This window comes from Balaenoptera borealis, assembly GCF_965194805.1.
Source record: "Balaenoptera borealis genome assembly, chromosome: 8".
In the NCBI taxonomy this organism is placed as follows: domain Eukaryota; kingdom Metazoa; phylum Chordata; class Mammalia; order Artiodactyla; family Balaenopteridae; genus Balaenoptera; species Balaenoptera borealis.
In genome coordinates this window covers 116,325,090-116,350,317 of record NC_138865.1, presented here as the reverse complement: position 1 = coordinate 116,350,317, position 25,228 = coordinate 116,325,090, and the positions used below count along the sequence as shown (strand labels likewise).

Genomic DNA, 25,228 nt, shown 5'->3' with positions numbered 1-25,228 from the left:
ACCCCCAAGCTGCGTGAGGACCCCGGTGCGTCCCTCCCCTCCCCCAGGGCGCCCACCCGGTCACAGGTGAGACACTGCACGAGGCTGAGGATGGAGCCGTCGAAGATGTCTGAGATGACGCTGCGGTAGCGCTGCTCCTTCCGCCGCCGGCTGCCGGCGCCCGGTACCTGGGCTGGGGGCACAGCACAGGACTAGGCCCAGCCCCCACTGGCCTGTCTGGGGCAAGGGGCTGGTGCTGGGACTTGGGGTCAGATCTGCATGAGTCATGTGACTGGCCGGTGCCTCACTCATCGTCTGTGGGATGGGGGCCCGCTCGTGTCCCAGCCGTGTGAGGAGGGTTCAGAGACACTGCGTGAGGAGTACGGCAGCCCAGCCCCTGGTAAAGAGCGCTCCAAAACCAAAAACGGCAGCCAGAGGTGCGACTGCCACCCCAGCCCCGAGCTCCACGCGGGGAGGCCCTGCCCACCTTCCCTCCCCGCCCGCTCGTCCGAACCTTTCTTGAGCACGTAGGACGGCCCCATCCTCACGGGGCTCGCACGAGGAGGGCTGCCGGCCAGCTTGGCGTGGCCCTCGTGGTGGTGGACAGGGCTGCAGGGGCGAGAGGCGCTGCGCATGTGGGCCTCGTTGTCCGGCTCTGGGGGCAAAGGGGGGACCGTGCTGGGGCAGGGCAGCCGAACCAGCCCCGGGCCTGGTCAGGAAGACCTGCCAGCGCCTCCTAAGGGGACTGAGGCCTGAACCCACCACATCTCCTCCGTCCTGGGCCCACCCCAGCCCCCCAGCCCCACGCAGAACGCGCTGTCCACACCCTTCCCGTTGCCAGCGGAGGGCTCAGGCGGGCTCTGAGTCCAAGTGAGCCTGGACACATCATCTACCCGATTTCTCACCGGTAAGTCGGGTCTCGTGAGAGAGCCCCCAAGGGTGGGGGGGAGCTGAGCAGGCTGTGGGTGCTGTGCCCCACAGCAGGAGCTAGACGAACGGGGCTGCGACGCCCCGAGTGGCTTGGCTGGTACCTGGCATCCGGCAGGGGCTGGTGGACCGCGGTGACGGCGGCTGCGTGTCCGTGGGCTGCTGGTCCAGGGCGGCCATGGCGGTGTCCACATCGGCGTCCTCGTCCACCTGCTCCGAGTTGGTGCGCTGCTGGCCCCACGAGAACTTGCGGTCCTTCATGCGCTCCTTCTCGGAGATGGCGCGGCCTGCCTCGTCCGCGATCAGCAGCTCCGTCTCAGCCTGGGAGCCGCCCCTGCCGCGCCCCTGCCCGTCGCCCTCACCGCGGTCGCTGCTGGAGTCACAGGACAGGAACTCGTCCTCTGATGGGCTCCGGTCGCCCTCCCGCTTCTCATCCGTGTCGCTCGAGTCCGAGTCCCGAGCCTCGGTCAGCGCTGCCGCCGCGGCCACCACGGGCTCCTTGAGCTCCTCGTGCAGCTGGTCCATCAGGCAGCGCAGGAACTCTTGGGTGTCCTGGAACCAGGGGCGGCATCGACACGGATGCCGGGGGGCCCACACGGGCACCCCTCACAGTGGCCTGCTCAACACTGCTGTCCTAACCCCCCTTCCACTGAGGATGACGCTGAGGCTCGAGAGGTTGGCCGAGCCCTCCCAGGTCTCGCGCTGTGAAGTGGCAGAGCAGAGACGGTGACCCAGGTCCACCCGACTCCCAGCTCCTGCTCTCCATCACCTGCGGCCCTGCTTCCAACTCAGCATGGGAGAGAGTGGACATATCGCGTTCAGCCATTAAAGTCGCCTTGCTCCCTAAAGGAGGGGACGGTGAGGGTGGGCAGGGAGCCCGAGTAGGACAAAGGTGACACTGTGAGTGCGTCTGCAGGTGAGCACTCAGCTGAGTTCCACAGGGAGCAATGCCACCCGGCACGCCAGGCTGCCTGCATCCTTGACCTGCCTCTGGTTCTCTCTGCCCTTCCAGTCCTTCGCCAGCCCCCGTGCCCACGCCTTCCCCTGCCATTGTGACTGGTGCAGAAGAACACACTTCCCGCAGGCCTGGGCATGACTCGGACTAAGGTGCCACTTCAGGTTGGCTGGGTCTCCAATCCCAGCAGTGACGCTGTTATTCTGACTACGCTGTGACTACGTCATAACCCAGAGGAAGCCAGGGCAGCGAGGCCTCTGGCACAGCCTGCCCACTGGCCCAGCCATGAGCAGCGCACACAGGAGGCGCTTTAAAAGGTCAGAAGATGATGGTGGCCGGCCTCTGACAGCTGGGGGCACTAGGTGCTGTGCGGGGCCACTGGGTTCAAAGTCCTGTCCTGTCCCTCACAGTCCCTGCCCTGGACGTCAGAAGCAGCTCCCGAGGCCAACTCCTGCCCAACGAGGCGGGGATCACGCAGTGGCCAGACCCAGCCAAGCACCCAAAGCCTCAGGTCACCGATATGGAGAGAAGGGCCTCGTTTTCTCAGTTCTAGCGGAGGGAGGAGAGGGCTCTGGTTGGATTACATCAAGCATTAGGGAGGGGGTAGGAGACGTGCGTCCTGTGTGTCAGGGACACTGAAAGGTTCTTTTAAGAAACAGGCCCTCAATACATCATCTACTTTTCTTTCTGGTTCTTCCTTTTAACAAAAGTACCCTGTGTTCATTGCTAAAATCTCAAGCCATGTGGAAGCATGACAGCATCCTCTGGCCATTAAGAGAGCTCTACAGCTACCTGTATGTTTCAGACTCAGAAACGTCCCCTGTGCTACGCCCAAGACCCAGAGAAAGGGATGCTTTGGCGTCGAGTGGATGTTTGGCAGCAGCGAGTAGCCCTGCTCCCGGTGTCCTCACCGAGAGCCTGAGGGCCAGCAGGGGTCCTCGTACAGGGAGGGCCACACTGCGGTGAGGGATGGCTCAGGTAAGCCTAAATCCCGGCCCTGCCGCTGTGCACTGTGTGACCTGAGCCACTTGTAGAACCTCTCTGAGCCTCAGCTCCTTACCTATAATGTGAAGGTAATGATGGGGCCCACTTCATCAGAGTTCTGTGAGTAGAAACAGGGCTGAACTTATGTGGCAGGTACTGACCACCTAATAAATGGTACACGGTGGATTCTGATTACCGTGGGTATTACCACTCCCCAGAAAGGGCGGTGCGGAGGCAACGCTGGGCTTCTCAGGCAGAGGCCAAGTGTTCATCCAACTGAGGGTGTGAGCAGAGAAAGGCCCAGCAGCCCTCACCCTGGGGAGAGTGGGGGCCGAAGGAGGGGGCCAAGGGCATCCCTCGGTGACCGCTGCTCTGTTCCTGGGCCCCCCACGCAGGCAGCAGCGTCGGCAGTGCAAACAGGTTCAGGCCAGCAGCAAACCCCAGTCTGGGGCAGGACTTGGACCACTTGAACGGTCCGCCTGGGGCAGGGGGAGGTGTGTGGCTGCATTCTGCTTCATCTTGGGCCCACGATTTTACGCCATAGAAAGATATCACTGGTTTCAGAGGGATTCTCTAGATTTACAAAAACTTGTCATCAAAATGTTTACTTTAATAAAAGTGAAATTCTGCCTGCGACTTGGGGAACAAGAAACCATGTGCCGATTTGAGTGAGGGCTGAGGTGCAGACACCTGGAGATAAGGCTGCCTGAGGTCAACTTTCCCCTCTGCCATGTACCAGCTGTGTAACTGGTACGTGGTAAGTGGGTGAGGACTTGGCCGCTGAGCCTCAGTCTCCCCATCTGTTGAGTGGGGAGAACACCAGGTTGCCGGGAGGCCCCGACGTCCCCACACAGGTGAAGGGCTCAGGCAGCAGGTCTGATCCAGGAGCGCGGCCTGGCAAAGCAGAGCTGCTGCTGCCGATTTCCACAATGGTCTTGGCTTCAAAGCCAGGCCTGGTACGTTACAGCCCTGGGTGTTCCCCGGGCAGCTCGGATGGCCTACCTGCTGGGCATAGCCTCGGAACATCGGGTTGACCAACTTGATCCCATGGGACAGGCTGGTGGGAACCACGTAGCTGGGGCTGTAGGAAGAGCAGACCCGTTAGTACAGGTGGCCCGCTCTGCGCTGCTCAAGCCCGTGAGGGCGGCCGGGCAGCCAGTACGGCCAGATCAGACTCAGTGATGCGTTTACTGCAACTCTGGGAGGTGCTAACCTGGCCAGGAGCCCCAGCAGGTCTGCACATCTCTAAGGTCAAGATGGAAAACGTCAAGTCACGGTTCAGTGAGGCAAAGGGCTCCTGATTGGGATGGCATCATGTCCCACCAGCCCATGACAAGCTACTCTAAAACTGTTCTCATTATAAAATATTTATTGTGGTTTTCTAATTTCAAAAGTAATACATGGGGGCTTCCGTGGCGGTCCAGTGGTTAAGACTCCGCGCTTCCACTGCAGGGCACACGGGTCTAAACCCTGGTCGGGGAACTAAGATCCCGCACGCGGCGTGGCGCGGCTAAATAAATAAATAAAAATAAATAAAAATGACAGCTGCTTTAAAAAAAAAAACACATGTTCATGATTGAAAAACAGAAAATTTCAGAAAAGCACAGCAAAGAATCATCAACACTAACAGCACCACCCAGAGATAACTACCATTAAGATTTCCAGATTTTTCCAAGAAAATAGAGACGCATATACAAAATTACATGCAGGTAAACAAATGTGGCTTCTTAAAATTGGAATTATATTGCATCATACTGTTTAATAATCTGCTTTTACACTTAGTATGTTTCTATGCACTCACAGTTTTTTTTGTTGTTGTTGTTTTGTTTTGTTTTGGGTTTTATGGCCGCACCGCGCAGCTTGCAGGATCTTAGTTCCCCGACCAGGGATTGAACCCGGATCACAGCAGTGAAAGTCCTAACCACTGGACTGCCAGGGAATTCCCAGCACTCACTTTAAATTAGTCCCAATTTTAACTTTTCCTGGAGAAACAGATCTAACCCAGGCTTCTGGTCTTTAAAGTCCTTTTCACTGAGCTAAAGCCCCTGAACGTCAGTGCAAGCCACTTCTGAAATTCTTTCCTGTGTGCACAAATGTGGCTGAGACCTAGGAGTGGTCACCACACAACTCTGGACCTCAGCACACACGCTGCAAAATGCTGCCATCTTCAATCAATACCAGGCTCAAATTCTAGCTCCACCTTTCACAAGACGTGCTGTCTTGAGCGAGATCCTTAAATCTTCTGAACCTCAGTTCCCCAATTTGTGAAACAGAGTTGGCTATGACCTACAGCTCGAAGGGCTGATGTAAGCATTGCACAGGGTAAAACACAGCAAGTGATGGTGAGAGGCTGAAGGCACAGGAAGGGCTCTATCAAGGGGCCGACAGAAAACCCATCCCCCCACCCCTGCCCCAGGTCAGGGACTCGGTCAACTCACCGTTTCCTGTGCCAGACCTCAGAGACCAGCTTCTGGTAACTTTTGCACAGGGCTGGCTTCTTGTCTGTGCGCACCAGGCCTCCACACTCCAAGAAGAACTGGGTCAGTGGGGGGCTGGGGGACGGGGCAGGGAGCCAGGTCAGAAGAGAAAAGAAGGGGGGTGTGGCATTGTTTACAAAGAGCCGGGTGGAGAAGCAAAAGTGTCTTGTGTGGGGTGTACTGTGGCCCCCCGGAGCCAGAAATGCCTGCAGAAGGCATTGAAGGACACCACCTGTTATGGGCTGAATTGTATCCCCCCAAATACATACACTGAGGGCTTCCCTGGTGGCGCAGTGGTTGAGAATCTGCCTGCCGATGCAGGGGACACGGGTTCGAGCCCTGGTACGGGAAGATCCCACATGCCGCGGAGCAACTAAGCCCGTGAGCCACAACTACTGAGCCTGCGCTCTAGAGCCCACGTGCCACAACTCCTGAAGCCCGCGCACCTAGAGCCCGTGCTCCGCAACAAGAGAGGCCACCGCACTGAGAAGCCCGCACACTGCAATGAAGAGTAGCCCCCGCTCACTGCAACTAGAGAAAGCCCGCATGCAGCAACGAAGACCCAAAAGCAGCCAAAAATAAATAAATAAATAAATAAAAATTAAAAAAAAATAAATTCATACACTGAAGTCCTAACCCCCGTACCTTAGAATGTGATTGTGCTTGGAAATAGGGTCTTTCTTTAAAGACTGTTGTGTGAACGAGAGGAACCACTGCCTGTCCTCCCATCAGCCCCTTCTTGGAAACCTTCCTGAGCCCAAAAGCATCTCCCCCGCTCCCCTTTTCTTTGTTTTTGTTATCTTATTACATAAGAAATACTCATTTACTGTAGAAAAATTTAAAAATACTAAGCAAACAATAATAATTGACCTTAATCCTACTACGTGAGGATAGCTACTCTGTAGATCTGGGGGCATATCCTTCTAGACTTTTCTATGCATGCATATCCCCCATCCCTCCTTCCTTCTCTCTCACACGCTCACACACACACACACACACACACACACACACACATATTGAACCCCTACTAGGTGGGAGACCCTGAGTGCCAGGAATAGGAGATGTCCCAGCCTCAGGGAGTGGACACCCTATCCTAGATGGAAAATAGTATTTTCCCTCCAAAATGGGATTGCACCAAACAAAGGTTTATAATCTTCTTTTTCCTACTTATCATATTCTGAACTCCTCCCCTTTTTAATAAATATTGTCCTGCACCATTTTTTCCTGAACTCACTGTAAGGCTGCCATACAATAAATTTATGATTTTATCAACTATTAAGTTGTTTCCAGTCAACAGCAGAATGATGAACCTCATTGCACAGACAGCTTTCTCAACATCTCAGGGTACCTCCTTAGGATAAATTCCAACAGGAGGGATTGCTGGGTCAGAAGGCATGTGTGGTTTGGGGCATTTTGATGTGTATCCATATACAGGCTTCTGTGGGCAACGTACAGAACCTGGCTTGGGGGCCCCAACTCCCAGATGAGGCACAACCTACCAATTGGACAGGGCCTGCAGGGCCGCGTTCATGTAGCAGGAGTTGCCAAGGTTCTTCATGCCCGTGAGGCCTGGGAGACCAGCGCACACAGAGGAAGGGGAAGGTGAGCATCTCGACCCGGCAGGAACCCGTAGAGGATGGTTCTGAGCCCCCAGGACCCACCCCGGAAACCTGCCGAGTCCGCTGACGTGGTTCCACTCCCAGCAGCTCTGGTTACCGCAGTGTACAGAACCCACGGACCCCTCCGCCCTCCACCCTCCGCCCAGCCCAGCCCACCGTCAGCACCGAGCAGGGGCAGCGGCCTGGGTGCAGAGGGGCCGGCCTGCCCAGGGGCACACGGCTGTATGGGGCTGAGGGCAGCGGCTGGCGCCCCAGGGAAGCCCTCGTGCCCCACAGGCCACCCCGCCCTGCCCAGGAAGCGCAGCGCAGCACGTGGGGCCGTTACCTCGCGGTTTGAGGTCATCGTCCTCTGACTCGGACTCTCCTTCGTCAGCCACAGCAATGGGAACAGCTTTCAGAGGGTGGGAGGGCAGCGCAGAGTCCTGAGTTCGAGAACCAGAGTGAGGAAAACTAGGGGGGTGAGGAGGGAGAGCGGTTGGGGTCAGAGGCCCATGTGCCTACCCCGCTGGGGTTCAGGGTGGGGGGAGAAGCCCAGCCCCCAGCCTGCACTGAGCCAGCCCATCTGAGCCGAGGACACCGTGCAAAGAGAGGGCATTGGTGGCCTTGCCCTGGGAACTCCGTGACTTGTATTTTACTTACAATAATGAGTACTAATAATTTAATTTATTTATAATAAATTTGGGAAAAAACAGAAACACAGAAAAAACAGGCAATCCAACTTTCCTGAGACAACCACTGTTGAGAGTCTATCTTATCTATGTAGCGTTTTAACTGTTAATACACATACACACTCAAAACAGGATTTGTATATACTTCTTCAGAGCCTTTTGTGTAAAAAATCATAAATATCTACCATGTCCACAAACGTATTCCATATACACTTATCAAGCACCCATTATGTGATGGCCACTGTCCAACGTGGAGAAGACAGCACTGCACACACACAGACACACGCACGCAGACACGCCTGGCCTCCACACACACACACACACACACACACGCACACATGCCTGGCCTACACACACACACACACAGACACATGCACGCAGACACGCCTGGCCTACACACACACACACGCACGCAGACACGCCTGGCCTCCACACACACACACACACACACACACACGCACACACGCTCGCACACACGCCTGGCCTCCACACACACACACGCACACACATGCATGCAGACACACCTGGCCTCCACACACACATGCATGCAGACATGCCTGGCCTCCACACACACACACACACACACACGCACACAAAGACACACGCACACACACGCCTGGCCTCCACACACACACACACACGCATGCAGACATGCCTGGCCTCCACACACACGCACACACACACACAGACACACGCACACACACACGCCTGGCCTCCACACACACACACACACACACACACGCACGCACACACGCCTGGCCTCCCGGGGCCCCAGGGCCAGCTCTCTGACTGCTCCCCGAGGCCAGCTCCGGGCTGGGCTCACCCGCCTGCCTCCTTTAAGGGCTGCTCAGCTCCCTGCGTGTGCCTTGCCTGGTGGGGGGCAGGAGGTTTCCGGGTGTTTCCCCCAGAGAGGTGGCTGCAGGACCATCACCAGGGGCTCTCCATAGGTCAGGGAGGGTGTGCCCCGCCCCACGGCCCTGGGCTCACCCGAGGCCTACAAACTCCCTGAGGGAGGGCCGCCCTCCTTCCACTCACCTCTGTGTCACCAGGCCCTGACACAGGGCTGGGGCTCAGCGGGCATTAGCTGACACGAGCTCCTCAAAGCCAGCTGGGAACGCTGGGCAGGAACGGACGCCATCGGGGACCCACCGCCCTGCCCTCCTGGGCGTCTCCTCGGCTGGCGCCCGCACCCGCTCACCTGCTCTGAGAACTTGGGCGAGGGGCCTGGCGGCTGGGCCGCCAGCCGAGGCTCCAGGAACACCTCCTTCTCGCAGGCGTAGCACCACACCCGGAACGTGGTCAGGTTCACTGTCAGGTTGTGCTTTTTGGCCTAGAGGGCAAGATGCAACATCAGAAGGATACAGTGGCCTAACGGGTGCCCCAGGCCTGCCTCAGGGCTGCGTGAGCTCTCCGGCCTCGGGAAAAAGCCCCATCGGGTCAGAGGCCTCGAAGCTCGGCACCCGCTCCCCCCACAGGCCAGGGGTGCCAGGGGCTGCAGCAGCATTCTCTCCTGCTGCTTCGCCGTGATTCTTCCCATTTTACACACGTAACCACTGAAGCCCAGAGCGGCAGATGGCGCTGGGGGCGGCCGAAGCTGGGGTTTGAACTCTGGGCTGTCGGACCGCAGCGCCCGTGCTCCCGGCCACCACGCTCACCTGCGCATGGATGGTGCTGTGGTCAGCGAAGGACTCTCCGCAGCCAACGTAGGAGCAGGCGACCTGGGGAGGGGGGTGGAGAGGAAGGGAGAGCGGACGGATGGGGCGGCCAAGAGGACGCTGCCAGCACAGCGAGCCAGTGCCCGTCTCCACCCAATAGGGCCCACAGGCACCGAGGCCCTGCCGCCCTGCAGGAACACAGGTTTGCCCAGCCAAGGTCCGCGCTGGGCAGGGATGGCCACCACACAGCTGCCCCCGCCTCTGAGCGAGACGGGCAGTGTGCCCCGAGCTGCTGCTCTCCTGCAAGAAGCCAGGCAGGGTCGCAGCCAGATCCGGGCAAAGCTGAGGCCCGGCTGCTTGGCGCCCAGACCCTCTCCCCCTCCACTTGTCCCTTTTTCACCAAAACCCTACTTCCTGAGGGGCCACTTATCGGGACCCACACTTTGGGTGGGGAGACTGGGCCTCACAGCCATTTTCTAACGGGGAACACTGAATCGGGCAGAGGCGGCTGGGGCCCGGTGCGGACCCCATGCCCCTCAGCGTCCCTGGTGACCTGCCTCTGGCCTTGCACTCTCCTCTCCCAAATCCACCCAGCTCCCAAGGCCCAGCTCAAGGTCTCTCCTCTGCGGGCCTCCGCCCCAGCGATCAGCCCGCTTCTCTGCAGGAGTGCTCTGGTGTCATTTGTGGCTGTGGTCAGCACTGCACAGGCTGCTGAGGACCTTGCAAGGAAACGACCTTTGGGCTGCGGCATAAAGGACGTGCCACTTTCTGCGCCAGGTCCGTCTCTGTCTCTCTGGGGGGCCTGTGGGCTCCCGGGAGGTAAGACCACGCCTCGCACTTCTTGCTGTCCCCTGGGGGCCCAGACGGTGTCTTGCAGTGTATTTTACACTGAGCAACAGGCCCAAAAGGAGGAGGCCAAAGCCCCGTGGGGGGTCCTATGTCTTCTGCAAAGACAGACTTGAACTATGGTATTTTCACCCCTGTGGGCTTTTTTGTTTCTCCTTGTATTTGTTTTCAAAGAAATTTTAAGTAACAGCCATTTTTAGTATGACTATAAAATGCAATACATACTTGTAGAAAAGTTGGAAAACACTACAAAGTTACAAAGAAAAATGAACTACCCATAATTCTACCCCCCAGAGAAAACTATCACGTGTTGATACATCTACTGTTACTCTTTTTGGTAAGCAGTAATAATCACGACCAGATTTTCCTGGACACTGTCTACCGGCCACACACCCTGTTAAGACCATCACAGGCATCATCTCGTCAAATTCTACCCTAAGGTGGGTCTGCAAGGTAGGTGGGGGTAGTTATCAGTATGGTGGCCTCTACCTTATAGACAGGGAAACGAAGGCCCGGGCCAGGGCTCAGAGCCAAGATGCTACATCGTCACGCACACACACACACACACACACACACACACACACACACACACACACACACACTAATGCCAATGGGATCATTCAGTCCAGAGTCTTCTCCAACTTGCTTTCTCCTCTTGGCATCTTTAATGGCTGCCAGGGCAGCCAGCCCGGGGGCTCGCAGACTCTGGGGCCCTCTTGGCTTGGGCTTGGGAACCACACCCGAGACATCCATGCCCTGTGTCCCTGCCCAAGGTTCCCGGCCGTGCCCATAGGGGACAGATGTTCCCATCCCAGAGTCTGGACCCAGCTCCCCACCCCAGACAGCTGCAAGGATATTTTACCTGGAGACAGGCCCACAGGTTGGGTCCGGAAACACCGCATGACTGACAGGTGCCCTGTGTGAGATGCGGAGAGAGAGGAAGAGAAGGGTGTGAGCGGCCTGTTGGATGTGCACTGACGGACGCACCTGAAGGTCTCAGCTTAGAGGCTCTGCCTCAGAAAGGCCCTCGCTGGCCCACAGGGGCACTTTAAATTTTATTGTTTGAATTTTGTTTTATCATGTGCCTGTAAAAACATTTTCAATACAATCATTTAAAGCCTAAATAAAGAGATGCCATAATATGCTCCCTCAACATACCTTCTACTCTTCTTTCGTTGCATTTATTTATTTAAGCCTTTCTCCCCACCTAGACTATGGGCTCAATGAAAGAAGGATGGTCTGTTTTGCCTACCCCTGCGACTTCACAGAGAGCCTGGTACAAATCAGGAGATCAATGTATTTGTTGACCACAGAAAACACCCAGGTTTCTGGTGGTCTGGATGACAGAGCCTGCTTCTTGTCTACCAATATCTCTCCTCCCCGCTTTAATAAAAGAATCCATGAATTTAGGCTGAGCACATGGCCAGCCAGCTGCAGACTATGTGTCCCAGCCCCCGCTGTGATCATGAGGCTCAGTTCTAGTCAATAGCATGACAGCGAAAAGCGACATGTGCCACTTCTGAGTTTTGCATAACCCTTGCTCTTTCTCCTCTTTCCATTGGCTGGAATGCAGATGTGATGGCAGGAAGTGAAGCAACCACTTTGGACCTGGAGATGAAAGCCATGTGTTGAGAATGGCAGAGCCACTCTATCAGTGCTACCTACATCTGGACTGTTCAGTGAGAGAAAAGTAAACTTCTATCTCATTTAAGCCACCGTATCTCAGGGTCTCTTTGTTGTAATTTAAACTGTCCTAAGTAATTTTGTCTGTGCCTGTCTAGAACAGCAGTTCCCAACTGAGCCTCCACAATACCCAACGTATCTCTGTCAGTTGTGAGATGAATTCTAAGCGCTGGTAGCAGTTACAGAGTACTTAATCAGAGTGAGAGCTGACCTCTGGTGAGGGATCACAACGGTCCAAGCAACCAGCTAAGTTTTTTACACCTTGCTCATGTAATCCCCACCACAGTCTGTGCAGCAGGTCCCATCAAGATCCCCTTCGTAAGATGAGAAACTGCGGCTCAGAGAGGTCATGACCCTACAGAGCAGAGTCAGAAGGGGAAGCTGAGGAGCCAGGGTCATCAAACTTCCCAGTTTCCTCCCAAGGGTGACCACGTTGACCCCCAGGCCTCCACGGGAACTTCTTCGTCTCACTAAGCCCAGGTTTTGGCTGTTTGTAAAGAGCCTGAATGTGGGACTCTCACTAGGGTGGAGGTGACACAGCCCATCCCACACAACAGGGCAGAGATTTGCAATCTGTGATTTAGGGTCTCTTGCTAAGGATGCTACGGCTGGCTGGAGATCAGTCTGCTTAGTGGACTTAAAGTCACAGCTCTTGACCTTTCCAAATCTGTCATCTCTTTTGTGATTTTCTGATTTCACAGTTTACTCCCATCTTCCCAAGTTTTTTTTTTTCATTTCAGTCATTTGAATGATAAAAGTATTGTATGTTTAACAATTTAAATGATACACATACACTGTATATAATATGTAGTATATTATATATAATACATATATTCTGTATATAATGTGTAGTATATTATATGCAATACATATATGTTGTAATAATTTGAAGTATAGCCCTCCATATCTTCTTCTTACATAAACATATATGCATAGATGGGGGGGTGTGATTTCTAGTAAAAATAAGATCATACTATACAAATTTTTCGGTAACAGGCTTTTCTCACCTATTTGTGGTCATCCTTCTAGTCTGTACACAGAGACCACATCTCATGCTTTGCAGTAAGTGCATGGTGGCACACACTATGGGCACAGACACCACAATCTGTTCACTCATTCCCTTCTTGATGAATATGCAGACTGCCACCAGTATTTTCCTTTTACAAATAATGCTCAATAAATACTGCTGTATTTGTAACTGGTACTACATTTCTACTAGATAAACTCCCAGAGGTGGAATTGCACCCCTAAAGTCACAGTAATGCCTAACCCCACTACCATGCCTGGTCTACTTCCCTCCCTTGGTCAGCTCTGAGTGAGAGCAACTTCTGCTGTGCCCATCTGAAAATGGGGTCATGTTTTCTCTGGCAAAATCCTTAACCATCAGGGAAGTCAGGCATCTTTTTTCAAGAGTTTCACGGCCATTTGCATTTCCTCCATTTTGAGCTACCTGTTCAATCCTTGCCCCTTCTGGGTATTTTATTTTATTTTATAAATTTTATTTATTTGTTTGTTTATTATTTATTATTTATTTATTTATTTATGGCTGCGTTGGGCACACAGGCTTCAGTAGTTGTGGCACGTGGGCTCAGTAGCTGTGGCTCACGGGCTCTAGAGCGCAGGCTCAGTAGTTGTGGTGCACGGGCTTAGTTGCTCCACGGCATGTGGGATCTTCCCGGACCAGGGCTCAAACCCGTGTCCCCTGCATTGGCAGGAGGATTCTTAACCACTGCGCCACCAGGGAAGCCCCTTCTGGGTATTTTAAAACAACATTAGTTTCATTCTGTAGATTTCCAAAAGGCTACCACGTCCCAGCCCAGTCTTTCCATGTTTTGCCTCCCTCTTCCCACCTCGTTTATCTCCTCCCTGCTCTCAGATTCCCTGAGAAATCCTCTCAGTTTGTCTCACTTATTCCTTTGTGCAGACTCAGGAAGAGACGCAGCATTAGACAGTGCAAATGCACCAGAGCCTTGCTCTGCCCCTCCTCCTGACCACACTGAAACCGTGCCCCTTAGGGTTAACAGAAATTGGTGATTAACAGAAATTGAACTTGTCTTACAGAATAGCAGCTAAGGAAACAGCTCCTTAAAAAGCCCCTCTGCTTTGAGCCTGCCTTCACTGAGCAAGCTTGTCTTAATTAGTTTTCTCAAATTGCATTGCATACCCTCCGAGCTTTGCGTAGCCTATATATCACAAGACTCCTTAACAACCCCTACAGATAACAGCTCTAACAGCTCTGATGTATGGGTCACTATAGGAATAGGGGCTTAAGCTGTTTTTCAGAAACTTGGAGTCAGCTCTTGTCCAGTTTGAGCTGGCTTAGACTGGTTGGGACCACTGACCCTAAAACTGGGCCTACGTAGGTGTCCGATGAATGACCTTTTGTCGTCAGAGGGCCAAAAACTCCACCCTCAGATCATGCTAGTTTTGAACACACATCCCAAGAAGAAGGATGTAACTTAGATAACACCTGTGCAGAACACTGATTACCTCACCTTTCCCCATGCCTAAGACCACCCTGCTTCTTTATGCCATAAATACCCCAAGCCCCTCGCCTTCGGGGAGGTGGACCTGAGACTTGTTCTCTTGTCTCCTCGCTTGGCTGCCTTGTGAATAAATCCTTTCTCTGCTGCAAACCTCGGTGTCTTGGCATTTGGCTTGATGCATGCTGGGCAAACAAACTTGGTTCAGTAACAGCCAGTGAAACTACTTCAAAAGAAGCCAAGGGTACTTTGAAGAATCGCGCCCTCATGCGGGCCCAGACTAAACCAGCTCAGGCCAAAAGCCACCCAGAACCTGCTGGTGCAGGGAGGCTGAACGACCAGCATTAGGTGCCTGGAAAGAAGACAAGGAAATATGTCTAGGAATCTGACCCACCCCCACTTCTGGGACTGGCCCCTACACATGGCTCTGCCCCTGAACACAATGACACTGTATTGGCAGAAGGCTGCAAAGGGCCCAGATGTCCACCCACAGAGGATCAGCCATGGAGTCCACACAACGAATATGATGCAACTTCAAGATAAACCATGAGATCTATGTGCCGAGGCCAGAGAGCTCCAAGATATACTGCCCTGTGAATAAAGTACATTAGAAAAATAGCTATGGTACACTACCTTTTATGTAATAAAGGGGAAAATGAAAAATAAGTATTCCCATAAAGAAACTCTGGAAAAAAAAAAAAAAAGAAACTCTGAAAAGATACGAAAGAAACTAATGTCCCTGGTTACATGAGGGTGGAATGGAGAAGGTGGGCACCGGGCAGCTGGGCGGGGCGGGGGTACTTCTTGACATTTTTCTTCTTACATTGTTTCATTTTTGAACCACATGTTACCTATTTAAAAAAATTTAACTTAACAGACAACAACACATCTTCCCTATTCAAAGTGGCCCATCTTCTCTCTTTGAGGCTCCCTGAGCCCTTCCCAGGTCACGTGTGCAAAAATGCCCGTGGACTCTCAGAGTCTGACTCATTCCCTGCCTTGCACCTGCTCCAACCACTAATGGGCAGAGCATCAGTGTTCCCAAATGGACTGGTCTACATGGTAGTTAGTGGCTGTTAGGACACAGCCCCTGGAAGGCCTCCTAAACAGACGCCAGCTTTTCCATTTACAGCAAAGGCCAAGCAGAGACCGTCAGGAGCCAGCTCTTCCACTGCTTCAGAAATGTTCGTACCCCAGGAATGTGGTGGCCCTGGGTGTGGGCCTCAGCCCCATAAGGTCTGACCCTTTACCTTGGATTTGAGCAGCAAGTCCTCTTTGGTCACCTCCCCTACAGAGTCAAGATGAGGGCAAAGGTCCCTGGAGTCCCCCATGCTGGCCTGGGCTTACCTACGAGAAAACACAAGGAATCCTGGGTTAATGGCAGCCACTGCTGGCCAGAGGCAGGGGAGGCAGGTGGTGAAGTGCACACTTTGGTCTCGAGTCCCAGCTCTGCCACATACCAGCTGGTGACCCAGGGAAGCTGCTTAACTTCTCTGAGCCTCACCCTCCTTGCCTGAGAACGGGGGAGGGAGATAACACCCACCCTGATGGGTTGCTCAGAGGACTCATGAAGATAATATACGTCAAACGCCTGGCGCAGGGCTGGCACAGGGCTGGAACAGGGAGAGCAGGTGCTGGGACGATGATTAGGATTCAGGCGCTGGGTGTGATGATTAAAAGTGTCGACAGGGAAGATGCAAGGGTTCTGCCTACATTGGGGAAGCTGCGTGTCAAGGAATCTAAAACCGTGGTACTTTTATTAAAAGACACCAGACCCATGACCCGGAGACTACTCTACCCAAGGGGGCAGCAGAGGGCTGGGTGGAGAGGCTGGATCTCAAAACCAAGTAGAAAGGCAAGAAGCAGATGTTGACCTCAGTCTTCTCTAAGCAAGCAAGACCCCTCTTCTCAAGAGCTTCTGAGAGGCCAGGTGCCCCACAGGCCACTTATCTCACTTCCTATGAGAAACCTCACTTAGAGAAGAATCCTTAAACACCACGATACTAGAGGAGGCCATCAGAGCAGAAGCTCCTCCAGAAAGTGTTTCCTGAGAAGGAGCAAGTCAGAGAGAAGGGCGGGCAAGCCAACCTAGGAAGAGGTCTGAAAGATGTTCACTAAAGCACCAAATGGTGGTGTATCTGGGTGATAGATTTCACAATAGCTTTGTTGTTTTCTGACAATGATACATGCTTATTATAAAAACAAAACTCAGATGATGTTAAAAAAAAAAGTACAAAGTAGAAAGTAAAATTGCTGATGATACTGTGGCAAACTTCCTTCCTGACACTCTTCTGTGTATAATTTCTCTCTTTTTTTAAATCAGAAGGAAAAAAAGCTATTTCTGTTTTGAAAAACAAATGCTTCCTTTGAGGGAACTCCTTAGTGGTGATAGGTAGTTCTGTATTTTGACTGTGGTGGTAGTACGTGGCTCTACATGTGTGTAAAACTGCTCAGAACTGAACACACACACACACACACACCTCATACACACAAATGGGTGCAGGTAAAACTGGTGAAATCTGAATAAGCTCCGTGGGTGGTACCAGTCACTTTGTTGGTCATGACACTGTGTTACAGATACACCAGAGATATGTTACCACTGGGGGACACTGGGTGAAAGGTACATGGGACCTCCCAGCACATTTTTGGCAACTTACTGTGGATCTATAATTATTTCAAAAGAAAATGTTTAAAAAGAAATAACTAAGTAAATGCTTCCACAACCCAATATTTTAGCAGAAATTGTACCCAGGAACCTGGCTTTTGATTCTAGCTCCAAACTATTACCAAGAAAGGTCCAACTAATCAAAGATGTGGGTGGAGCCAAAAGTGCTTTAATCAAAGGCAGAGGCTGTGCATCCACCAGAGGGAGGTGGACACCCCCAGGCACCCTCCTGTAAGCCCCCTCCTCACTCCAAATGGTCAGCCGTGGGTGAAGTGGCCCGGACTCCCAGCCACAGCAGGAGGGGTTGGGACTGATTAGGGGCCAGGTCCCAGACTAAGTGCTTTCCGTGTATTCTTTCACTGAAAACTTCCCCCGGCAATCTTGGAGGCAGCTGTGTTTTGCCCCATTTTGTAGATGAGGAAACAGGACACTTCTGGTCTCAGGTCTTGCAAACAGGAGCACCAGGGCTAAGGCCAAAACTCAAGCTGGTCAGACACTTGAGGCTCTCTCTTTGGAACTTACGGAAAATGTAAATATGCAGATGCAGACAGAAGTGTGTAACACACCCCCATGTACCCATCACCTGGCTTCACAATTAATCCACGGCCAACCTTGCTTCATCTCAACCTCCCACTTCCTCTTTTTTTGCAGCAAATCCCAGATATCACGTCATTTCATCTGTGTATGTTTTTCTATGAGACTTGAAAAAAGAAAAAGTAAAAAACAAACATAACCACAATTCCATTATTTCACCTAAAAAGAAAAATCCAAACTTCCTCCTTGGTCTGTGCATAAGGGCTACACCTGAGTGGAGCAGGCTGTGGGCCTACCTTTGTGCAAAGCGACAGCCCCAGGAGGCAGCCAGCATCCGCATTCTCCGGTGACGGCCGACAGTGCCGGGCTGCAGTGGGCCGGGGTGAGTGCAGGCCTCTGGCAGGAACCTAGAAGGACAAACCAGCACACCTCATGTAGCTCCGTTACCTTAAAATCACTCTTAGCACCAACCAGGGGCTAAAAACAGCCCAGAATTCCTCCTGGGAGAGGAAAGTGAATTTTTGGACATTTGGGGTATCCACAGGCTGGACACACTCCCCAGTCCATCCACAGGGACAATAAAAACACACCACTGAAGGCACAGTTGAAGAAGGCTTGGGTGGAGCTGGCAAACAGGGCCAGCCCCTCCTGGGGGGTGTTGGACCCTTCACTAGTCACTGCTGGGCGTTACCTTCGTGATCCCCGAGAGAGGGATCTGCAGGAGAGGGCCACGGGGCCTCTCCAACCATTGCTCCCCATGGACAGAAGGATCCGCCCCTTCCAGGAGTGCCACTGAGACCCTCAGATCATCCTTTGAGCCTCCCAATAACTTTGTACTGCTCAGAACCCCCGACCCTAGGCGATAGACACAATCAGGTTTGTCCGCATGTCACCAATGCTCCCCCTTCCGTGGTGGGCCACAGTTTCCCAGCTGTGGGCAGTTCATAGAGGGAGAGGCAGTTAGAAGCTATCATTTAAAATGGTCACATGACAATGACGGGGTTCGAGGTTCTAAATTCCATTCCTCCTCCTTTGAACCCAGATTTTTAGTTTTTTGTTTCCACTAAGGCCAAGTGCGCTGGGCTGGTGGCAGCTCCACACTATTTTAAGCTGCAGTATGTGGGTTTTTTGAGTATCTTTGGTATGTGCCCCATCTCTCCAGCTAGATGGCTGAGCCAGGTTATGATCTTGATGCCCAGTGCCATGAACACTGCCCCAGACAAGGATGACAGTGACAGGCCCACTCTTGACTCACATGTGCAATCAGACTACTTACGTTCCTGCAACTTCAGATAGAAAAAAAAAAAAAAAGCCCTGTGGCCGACAACCCTCTGTGTACTCTCACTGCCCGTTTTACAGATGAAGAAACAGAACTGGAGCTTAAGGAGCTAGGAACTTGGCCACGGTCGATCCTGGGCTAGTACGGGGTGGGCGGGGACCTGATCAGGTCTGTCCAGTGCAGAGCCTTACTCTAAGTCAGGGGTCAGCAAAGTTTTTCTATAAGGGCCCAGGTAGTAAGTATTTAGGCTTTGCTGCCCACAGAGACCTTCATCACATACTCTTCTTTGTTTCTGTTTTGTTTTATAATCCATTAAAAATATATTTTAAAAAAATTCTTAGCTCGAGGGCCTGACAAAACAATCCCGGCCTGCTGTCACAGTTAGCCGACGCCTGTTCTAAGTCACCGTGCACTGGGCCTCACCAAAAGCAAGCCCGATCACTGGCATTCCACATTCCACTGCACACAAATGCCCACCAGTTTAAGTAAGGCAGAGAGCAAAGAACAGTCAAGAGGGTTGACTTGGCTCCAGATTTTCTCTCAGTAAGTCATCAAGGGTGTGTGCAAAGACAGAATGACAAAGACATCCACTGTAGCACTGTTTATAATGGGGGGAAACTGGACATAATCTAAGTGAACAACAAGAGGCAATTGGATAAATAATAACACAACCGTACACTGTTGTACTACGTTGCCATTGAAAATGATGATGAATGTTGAATCTTCCTATCCAAGAAATTAAATTAGATTTAAATAAAAGGAGAGATATACCATGTTCATGGACTAGCACACTTAATATTGTTAAGATGTCCGTTCTCCCCAAATTGAGCTACAGATTCAATGTAATCTCAATCAAAATCCCAGCAGGCTTGTTTGTAGAAATTGCCGAGCTGATTCTAAAATTTATAAGGGGACTTCCCTGGTGGTGCAGTGGTTAAGAATCCTCCTGCCAATGCAGGGGACACGGGTTCAATCCCTGGTCCAGGAAGATCCCACATGCCGTGAAGCAACTAAGCCCATGCGCCACAACTACTGAGCCTGTGCTCTAGAGCCCACAAGCCACAGCTACTGAGCCCGTGTGCCACAACTACTGAAGCCCGTGTGCCCTAGAGCCCGTGTGCCACCACTACTGAAGCCCCCACACCCTAGGGTCCGCGTGCCGCAACTACTGCCTAGAGCCCGTGCTCCACAAGACAAGCCACCGCAATAAGAAGCCCATGCGCTGCAATGAAGAGTAGCCCCTGCTCGCCACAACTAGAGAAAGCCCATGCACAGCAATGAAGACCCAACACAGTCTAAATAAATAAATAAATAAATAAATATTTTTCATTAAAAAAATAAAATTTATAGGGAAAAGCAAAAGACCTAGAATAGCCAAAACAATTTTTGAAAAGAACAAAGTTGGAAGACTTATACCACTTGACTTAAGACTTTCTATAAAGCTACAGCAATCAAGTCAGTGTGGCATGGGCTCAAACACAGACATACAGCTCAAGGGAACAGAGTAGAGAGTCTAGACCCACACATTTGTTGTTAATTGATTTCCAACAAAGGTACTGACATAATTCATTACTATTATTATTATTATTTTTTAAATTTTGGCTGTGCCAAGTCTTAGTTGTGGCGTGCAGACTTCCTAGCCACGGCATGCGGACTCTTAGTTGTGGCGTGCGGACTTCCTAGCCGCGGCATGCGGACTCTTAGTTGTGGCATGCAGGATGTAGTTCCCTGACCAGGGATAGAACCTGCGCCCCCTGCATTGGGAGCGTGGAGTCTTACCCACTGAACCACCAGGGAAATCCCAAGGTACTGATATAATTCAATGGGCAAAAGATGGTCTTTTCAACAAATGGTACTGCAACAATGATATCCATATGGTAAAAAAAATGAACTTTAACCCCTACCCTACATATCGTAAACAAAAATCATTTAGAAATGAATCACAGACTTTAATGTAATTGGTGGTCAGTAGAGGGTTTAAAAGAGCTTCCCTTTCTTCTCATTCTTTTCCATGGTTCTCAAAGAGTTCGGTTGTTCAAAAGTACACTGTTGAGCGTTCCAGTTTGCTTTCTCATCTTCAAATTGATGACATTTTTCCTCTAATTCTTTGTGCAGTGCTTCCAAATTCTTTTTCATTTGCTCATGGTGCCGCTGGAGCTCAGCTTCAGAGTCCTTCAGCTTTTGAACTTTTTCTTTGGCCTTCATCTCCAACACCTGCTCCATCTCCAACTTCATCTTAGCTACACGCTCCCTTCTTTCTTCTTCCATTTGTGCCAGGGGGCTCTTAGGAAGCTGTCTTTTGTTCTTGTTGTTATCAACTCCATTGTAAGTCACAGCTGCAGGTTTTCTGCTTCTGTAGTTCTCATAGCGCACGTTACCAATAACATTTTTCAAGTCCTGCATGTGTGTTCTTAGCAACATATTTCTTAGAATTGTCAAATCCCAATGTTCACCACTTTTAACTTCAGCAATACCCCAAGGATACCGCCTTCCTCTGACCCTTTTGCCATTAACCTTGATGACAGTATTGCCACCTTCCACAGCAAGAGGTAAACGGTCCTCCATGTTTTTAACAAGTTTTTCTTCTTCATCATCATCTGTTTCTGGAAATTCACGTATTTTAATTTTATAGTCTTGGGTTTCTTTCATCATCTGTTTTCTAAACTGTTGGCACTTCTCTGGTGTGAGCTTTGGCAATAAGTGGGATAATACTCACTTTTTCATGCAAACACTTCATAAACTCGATATCCAGTGGTTGAAGTCCATGTCTTGAAGGAGCAACGAAGTGTAAACAACACTGCATCTTGTTGTCCAGCATCTAACGTCTGTTCACTCGAGATTCTGCACTTAGGTGGTCCTCGCATGTACTATCAATGCAGTCAGTAACAGGCTGTCAGCAGTTACTATGATCGACTGCATCTCCAAACCCCAGGGCATCAACTATTTTGAGCAGCAACTGAACACCACCTTCTTCGAAGAAAACTTTGGATTGTTCCACCTATACGGTCTTTTTTATTCTGTGGAAGGACCTGGATGCTCTGGAGAATACAAATCCGTGAGGAGTAACGAGTTGGTTAATGTAGAACCCTAAGTGTGAATTCAACCGCTCTCTTCACTGATTGCTGTATACTTGATGTGGGAGATCTGCAAACCCCACGGAGCCCTCAAGGTCCGTCTGCTGAGCCACCACGGTGCTGCGGCTGACCTCCCCTCCACCGCAGCCCCGGACCTCACCCTGACCCTCCCGTCGACCAACAGCCCCTCCAGGACCAGCCTGGGCACGGAGCAGCCCGCCAAGTCTCCGGATCACAGACTTTAAACAAACAAATTAAAACTCTGAAACTTCTAGAGGAAAAAACAGGAGAAAATCTTGGCGACTTTGAAGCTGGCGAAGGTCTCAGGACACAAAAGGCATCAGTCATAAAAGGAAACATTGATGAACTGGACTTTTTCAAAATTAAAACTTTTTCTTTTCAAAAGATGCTGTTAAGAAAATGAAAAGGCAAGCTACAGGCTGGGAGAAAATGTTCATGAAACCTGTATCTGACAAATATCCAAAATATACAAAGAACTCTTACAACTCCGAAAAGGATAAATGGTCCAATTTTTTTAAATGGACAAATGATTGAACAGATACTTCACCAAGTAAGAACGGCCAACGAGCCCATGAAAGCACACTCAACGTCATCTGCCATCAGAGACATTTAAGTTAAAACCATGAGATAACATCTCACACACCCCAGAATATCTAAAATTAATAACCTACGTTACCAGCTGTTGCTGAATTTGTAAAGGAATTCTCATATATTCTGATAGGAGTGTTAAGTGGTATAAAAAGCTTTGGAAAATAGTTTAGCAGTTTCCCACAAAGTTAAGCTTGTACTTATCATAGGATCCTGCAATTCCTCTCTTAGATATTTTCCCAGGAGAAATGAAATCATGCATCTACACAAAGACTTGTACACAGACACTCATAATAGCTTTATACATAATAGCCAAAAATTGGAAAGACCCTAAATGTCCAACAAACAGGGGACTGAAGCAAACTACTGGTATTTTCATATCATAGAATACATGGCATTAGAAAGACCTACTGATACACAAGGCAACATGAATCAATTCCAGAAACATTAAACTGAGGAAAAGAAGTCAAAGAAACAAAAAAGTACACATTATATGATTCTACTTTTATGAAATTTCAAAACAGAGGAAACTAATCTGCAGTGATAGAAACTGGATCAGTAGTTGCCTGGGGCAGAAGGTAAGGCTACACTGCAAAGAGGCAAGAGAGAACTTTCTATAGTCTTGGAATGTTTTAGATGACATTATGCGAAATGAAATAAGCCGGACACAAAAGGACAAATACTGTGTGACTCTACCTATATGAGGTCCCTAGAGGAGTCAAATCCATAGAGACAGACAGTAGAATGATGGTTGTCAAGGGTAGGGGGAATGGGGAGTTGATTTGTGGGTGCAGAGTTTCAGCTTGGGGAGATGGAAAAGTTCTGGAGATGGATGGTGGTGATGGTTGCATAACACTGTGAATATACTTAATGCCAGCAAACTGTACACTAAAAAATGATTAAGATGGTACATTTTATGTTATATGTATTCTACTGACATTTTAAAACTAAAATAAAATACAATAACTTTTAAATAAGTTGCAGAAGAATACATATAGTATGACACCATTAAAAAAAATTTGAAAAGGCTGGGATGGGGTATAATGAAGTAAAATACTCAATGACCAGGAAAGACACTGGTCCCCACTGGTGCCCTGCCATGCTGCTCACTGTATCTCTCCCTCTCTCATCCTTCAGGTCTCAGCTTCACTGTCCCCTGACCAGGTCCCCTGGCCACCCTGCTGAAGGCAGTCCCACCCTACCCCGCTACTCTCTTTCGAGAAAGGCCCTCTGTCCATCCTGGCCCGTACTTGGCATGCTCTATAATCATTTTGATCATTTATCTTTTTTTTTTTTTCTTTTTTTGGCCACGCTGTACAGCAGGCAGGATCTTAGTTCCCAACCAGGGATCGAACCCGGGTCCCCTGCAGTGGAAGCGCAGAGTCCTAACCACTAGACTGCAGGGGGTTTTTGTTTGTTTGTTTGTTTGTCTAATTCCTATCTTTCCTCAAGAATGTGAGTCCCCTAAGGGCAGGGATCTGTTTTATGCACTGTTGTATCCCAAATACCTAAAACAGCACCTGGAACACAGTAACTTCTCAGTAAATATTTGCTGAATGAATCGGAAGTCAAGAAGCTATACAGGGCTTCCCTAGTGGCGCGGTGGTTAAGAATCCGCCTGCCAATACAGGGGACACGGGTTCGAGCCCTGATCCGGGAAGATCCCACATGCTGCGGATCAACTAAGCCCGTGTGCCACAACTACTGAGCCTGTGCTTCTAGAACCCGCGAGCCACAACTACTGAAGCCCTCGTGCCACAACTACTGAAGCCTGTGTGCCTAGAGTCCATGCTCCGCAACAAGAGAAGCCACCGCAATGAGAAGCCTGCGCACCGCAACGAAGAGTAGCCCCCGCTCATCGCAACTAGAGAAAGCCCACACGCAGCAACGAAGACCCAAAGCAGCCAAAAATAAATAGATAAATAAATAAACAAATTTATTTTTAAAAAAAAAGCTATACAGATGCAAACTATTATACATAGAATGGATAAATAAGGTCCTACTGTATAGCACAGAAACGATATTCAATATCCTGTAATAAACCATAATGGAAAAGGAAAAAAAAGTCAAAAAGCTATAAAACGCTGTTATAGTAAAATTCCACTTTGGTAAAATAATTTTGTTTTTGCACCTACAGAAAGGGTGCTCTCCTCCTCTCTGGGAGGATGGAGTCAAGTGATTTTTTTTCCTCTTTTTTTGCTCTTCTGCATTTTCTGCAACGAATTTGTGTTGCTTTTGTAACGCAGACCCTAATAGGTTACTTTTAAGTATAATTTTTAAAGTTTCGAAAATAAGAGGCGCATGTGTCCAGCCTCTTCGGTACGTGGGGCTGCCCCTCTCGCGTCTGCCCGTGCTTCTCTGCAGACTCCTGAGAGCACCCTGGGGGAGGAGAACCTCATCCCTTGGAGCTCTCCAGGCCCACAGAGTGTGAACAGGACACTTGAGGGCCATTTCAGAGAGGGGCAGCAGCACCTGAGGGGTCCCGGAAGCCCCAGCAGAGGAAGTGCCTCAGCCGCCACCTGGATGGCTTAAAAGTACAACGCTTCACCTTGTGACTCATTCGGAAGAAGATTTGCTCTAACACCTTTGTTTTTGCCTCATGAACTTCTGCGCTGGATTAAAAATTTTCATCTTCTCCTACCTATCCTGCAAAGAGAAAACGGCATTTTTGTTTGGTTTTAATGAAATTAATATAGACCACCACAGAAGCTGGAAAACAGACAAACACAAAATGAAATAAAAATCACCTGTAATCCTTCTATACAGAAAAAAATTTGGTTACTGCTTTGGT

At 50.5% G+C, this 25,228-nt stretch overlaps 1 protein-coding gene and 1 pseudogene across 7 annotated transcripts in view; both read right to left on the bottom strand.

The window, feature by feature from the left end:
* USP20 (ubiquitin specific peptidase 20) overlaps nt 1–18,053 on the bottom strand; it is a 33,333-nt gene extending 15,280 nt beyond the window's left edge. For 2 of the 6 annotated variants that reach the window (XM_082400733.1, XM_082400736.1), the window contains exons 1-12: nt 17,772–18,052; nt 15,527–15,623; nt 10,973–11,026; nt 9,265–9,327; nt 8,808–8,939; nt 7,267–7,363; nt 6,822–6,891; nt 5,284–5,397; nt 3,848–3,926; nt 1,011–1,458; nt 494–634; nt 57–172 (exon numbers count right to left, since the gene is read on the bottom strand). In XM_082400733.1, the coding sequence (XP_082256859.1) occupies nt 57–172; nt 494–634; nt 1,011–1,458; nt 3,848–3,926; nt 5,284–5,397; nt 6,822–6,891; nt 7,267–7,363; nt 8,808–8,939; nt 9,265–9,327; nt 10,973–11,026; nt 15,527–15,607 (1,395 nt within the window). In that variant the 5' untranslated portion in view covers nt 15,608–15,623; nt 17,772–18,052. Of the gene's footprint in view, nt 1–56; nt 173–493; nt 635–1,010; nt 1,459–3,847; nt 3,927–5,283; nt 5,398–6,821; nt 6,892–7,266; nt 7,364–8,807; nt 8,940–9,264; nt 9,328–10,972; nt 11,027–15,526; nt 15,624–17,463; nt 17,642–17,771 lie in introns of all 6 variants that reach the window. The other 4 variants (XM_082400735.1, XM_082400734.1, XM_082400737.1 and 1 more) reach the window with 4 other exon arrangements.
* Nucleotides 18,054–20,429: 2,376 nt separating this feature from the next.
* On the bottom strand, nt 20,430–24,997 carry LOC309632807 (septin-7 pseudogene; annotated as a pseudogene). Its single transcript has 3 exons — nt 24,910–24,997; nt 24,761–24,816; nt 20,430–22,067 (listed from the first exon to the last, which is right to left on the bottom strand). The product of its transcript is annotated as a septin-7 pseudogene (transcript).
* Nucleotides 24,998–25,228: the final 231 nt, after the last annotated feature.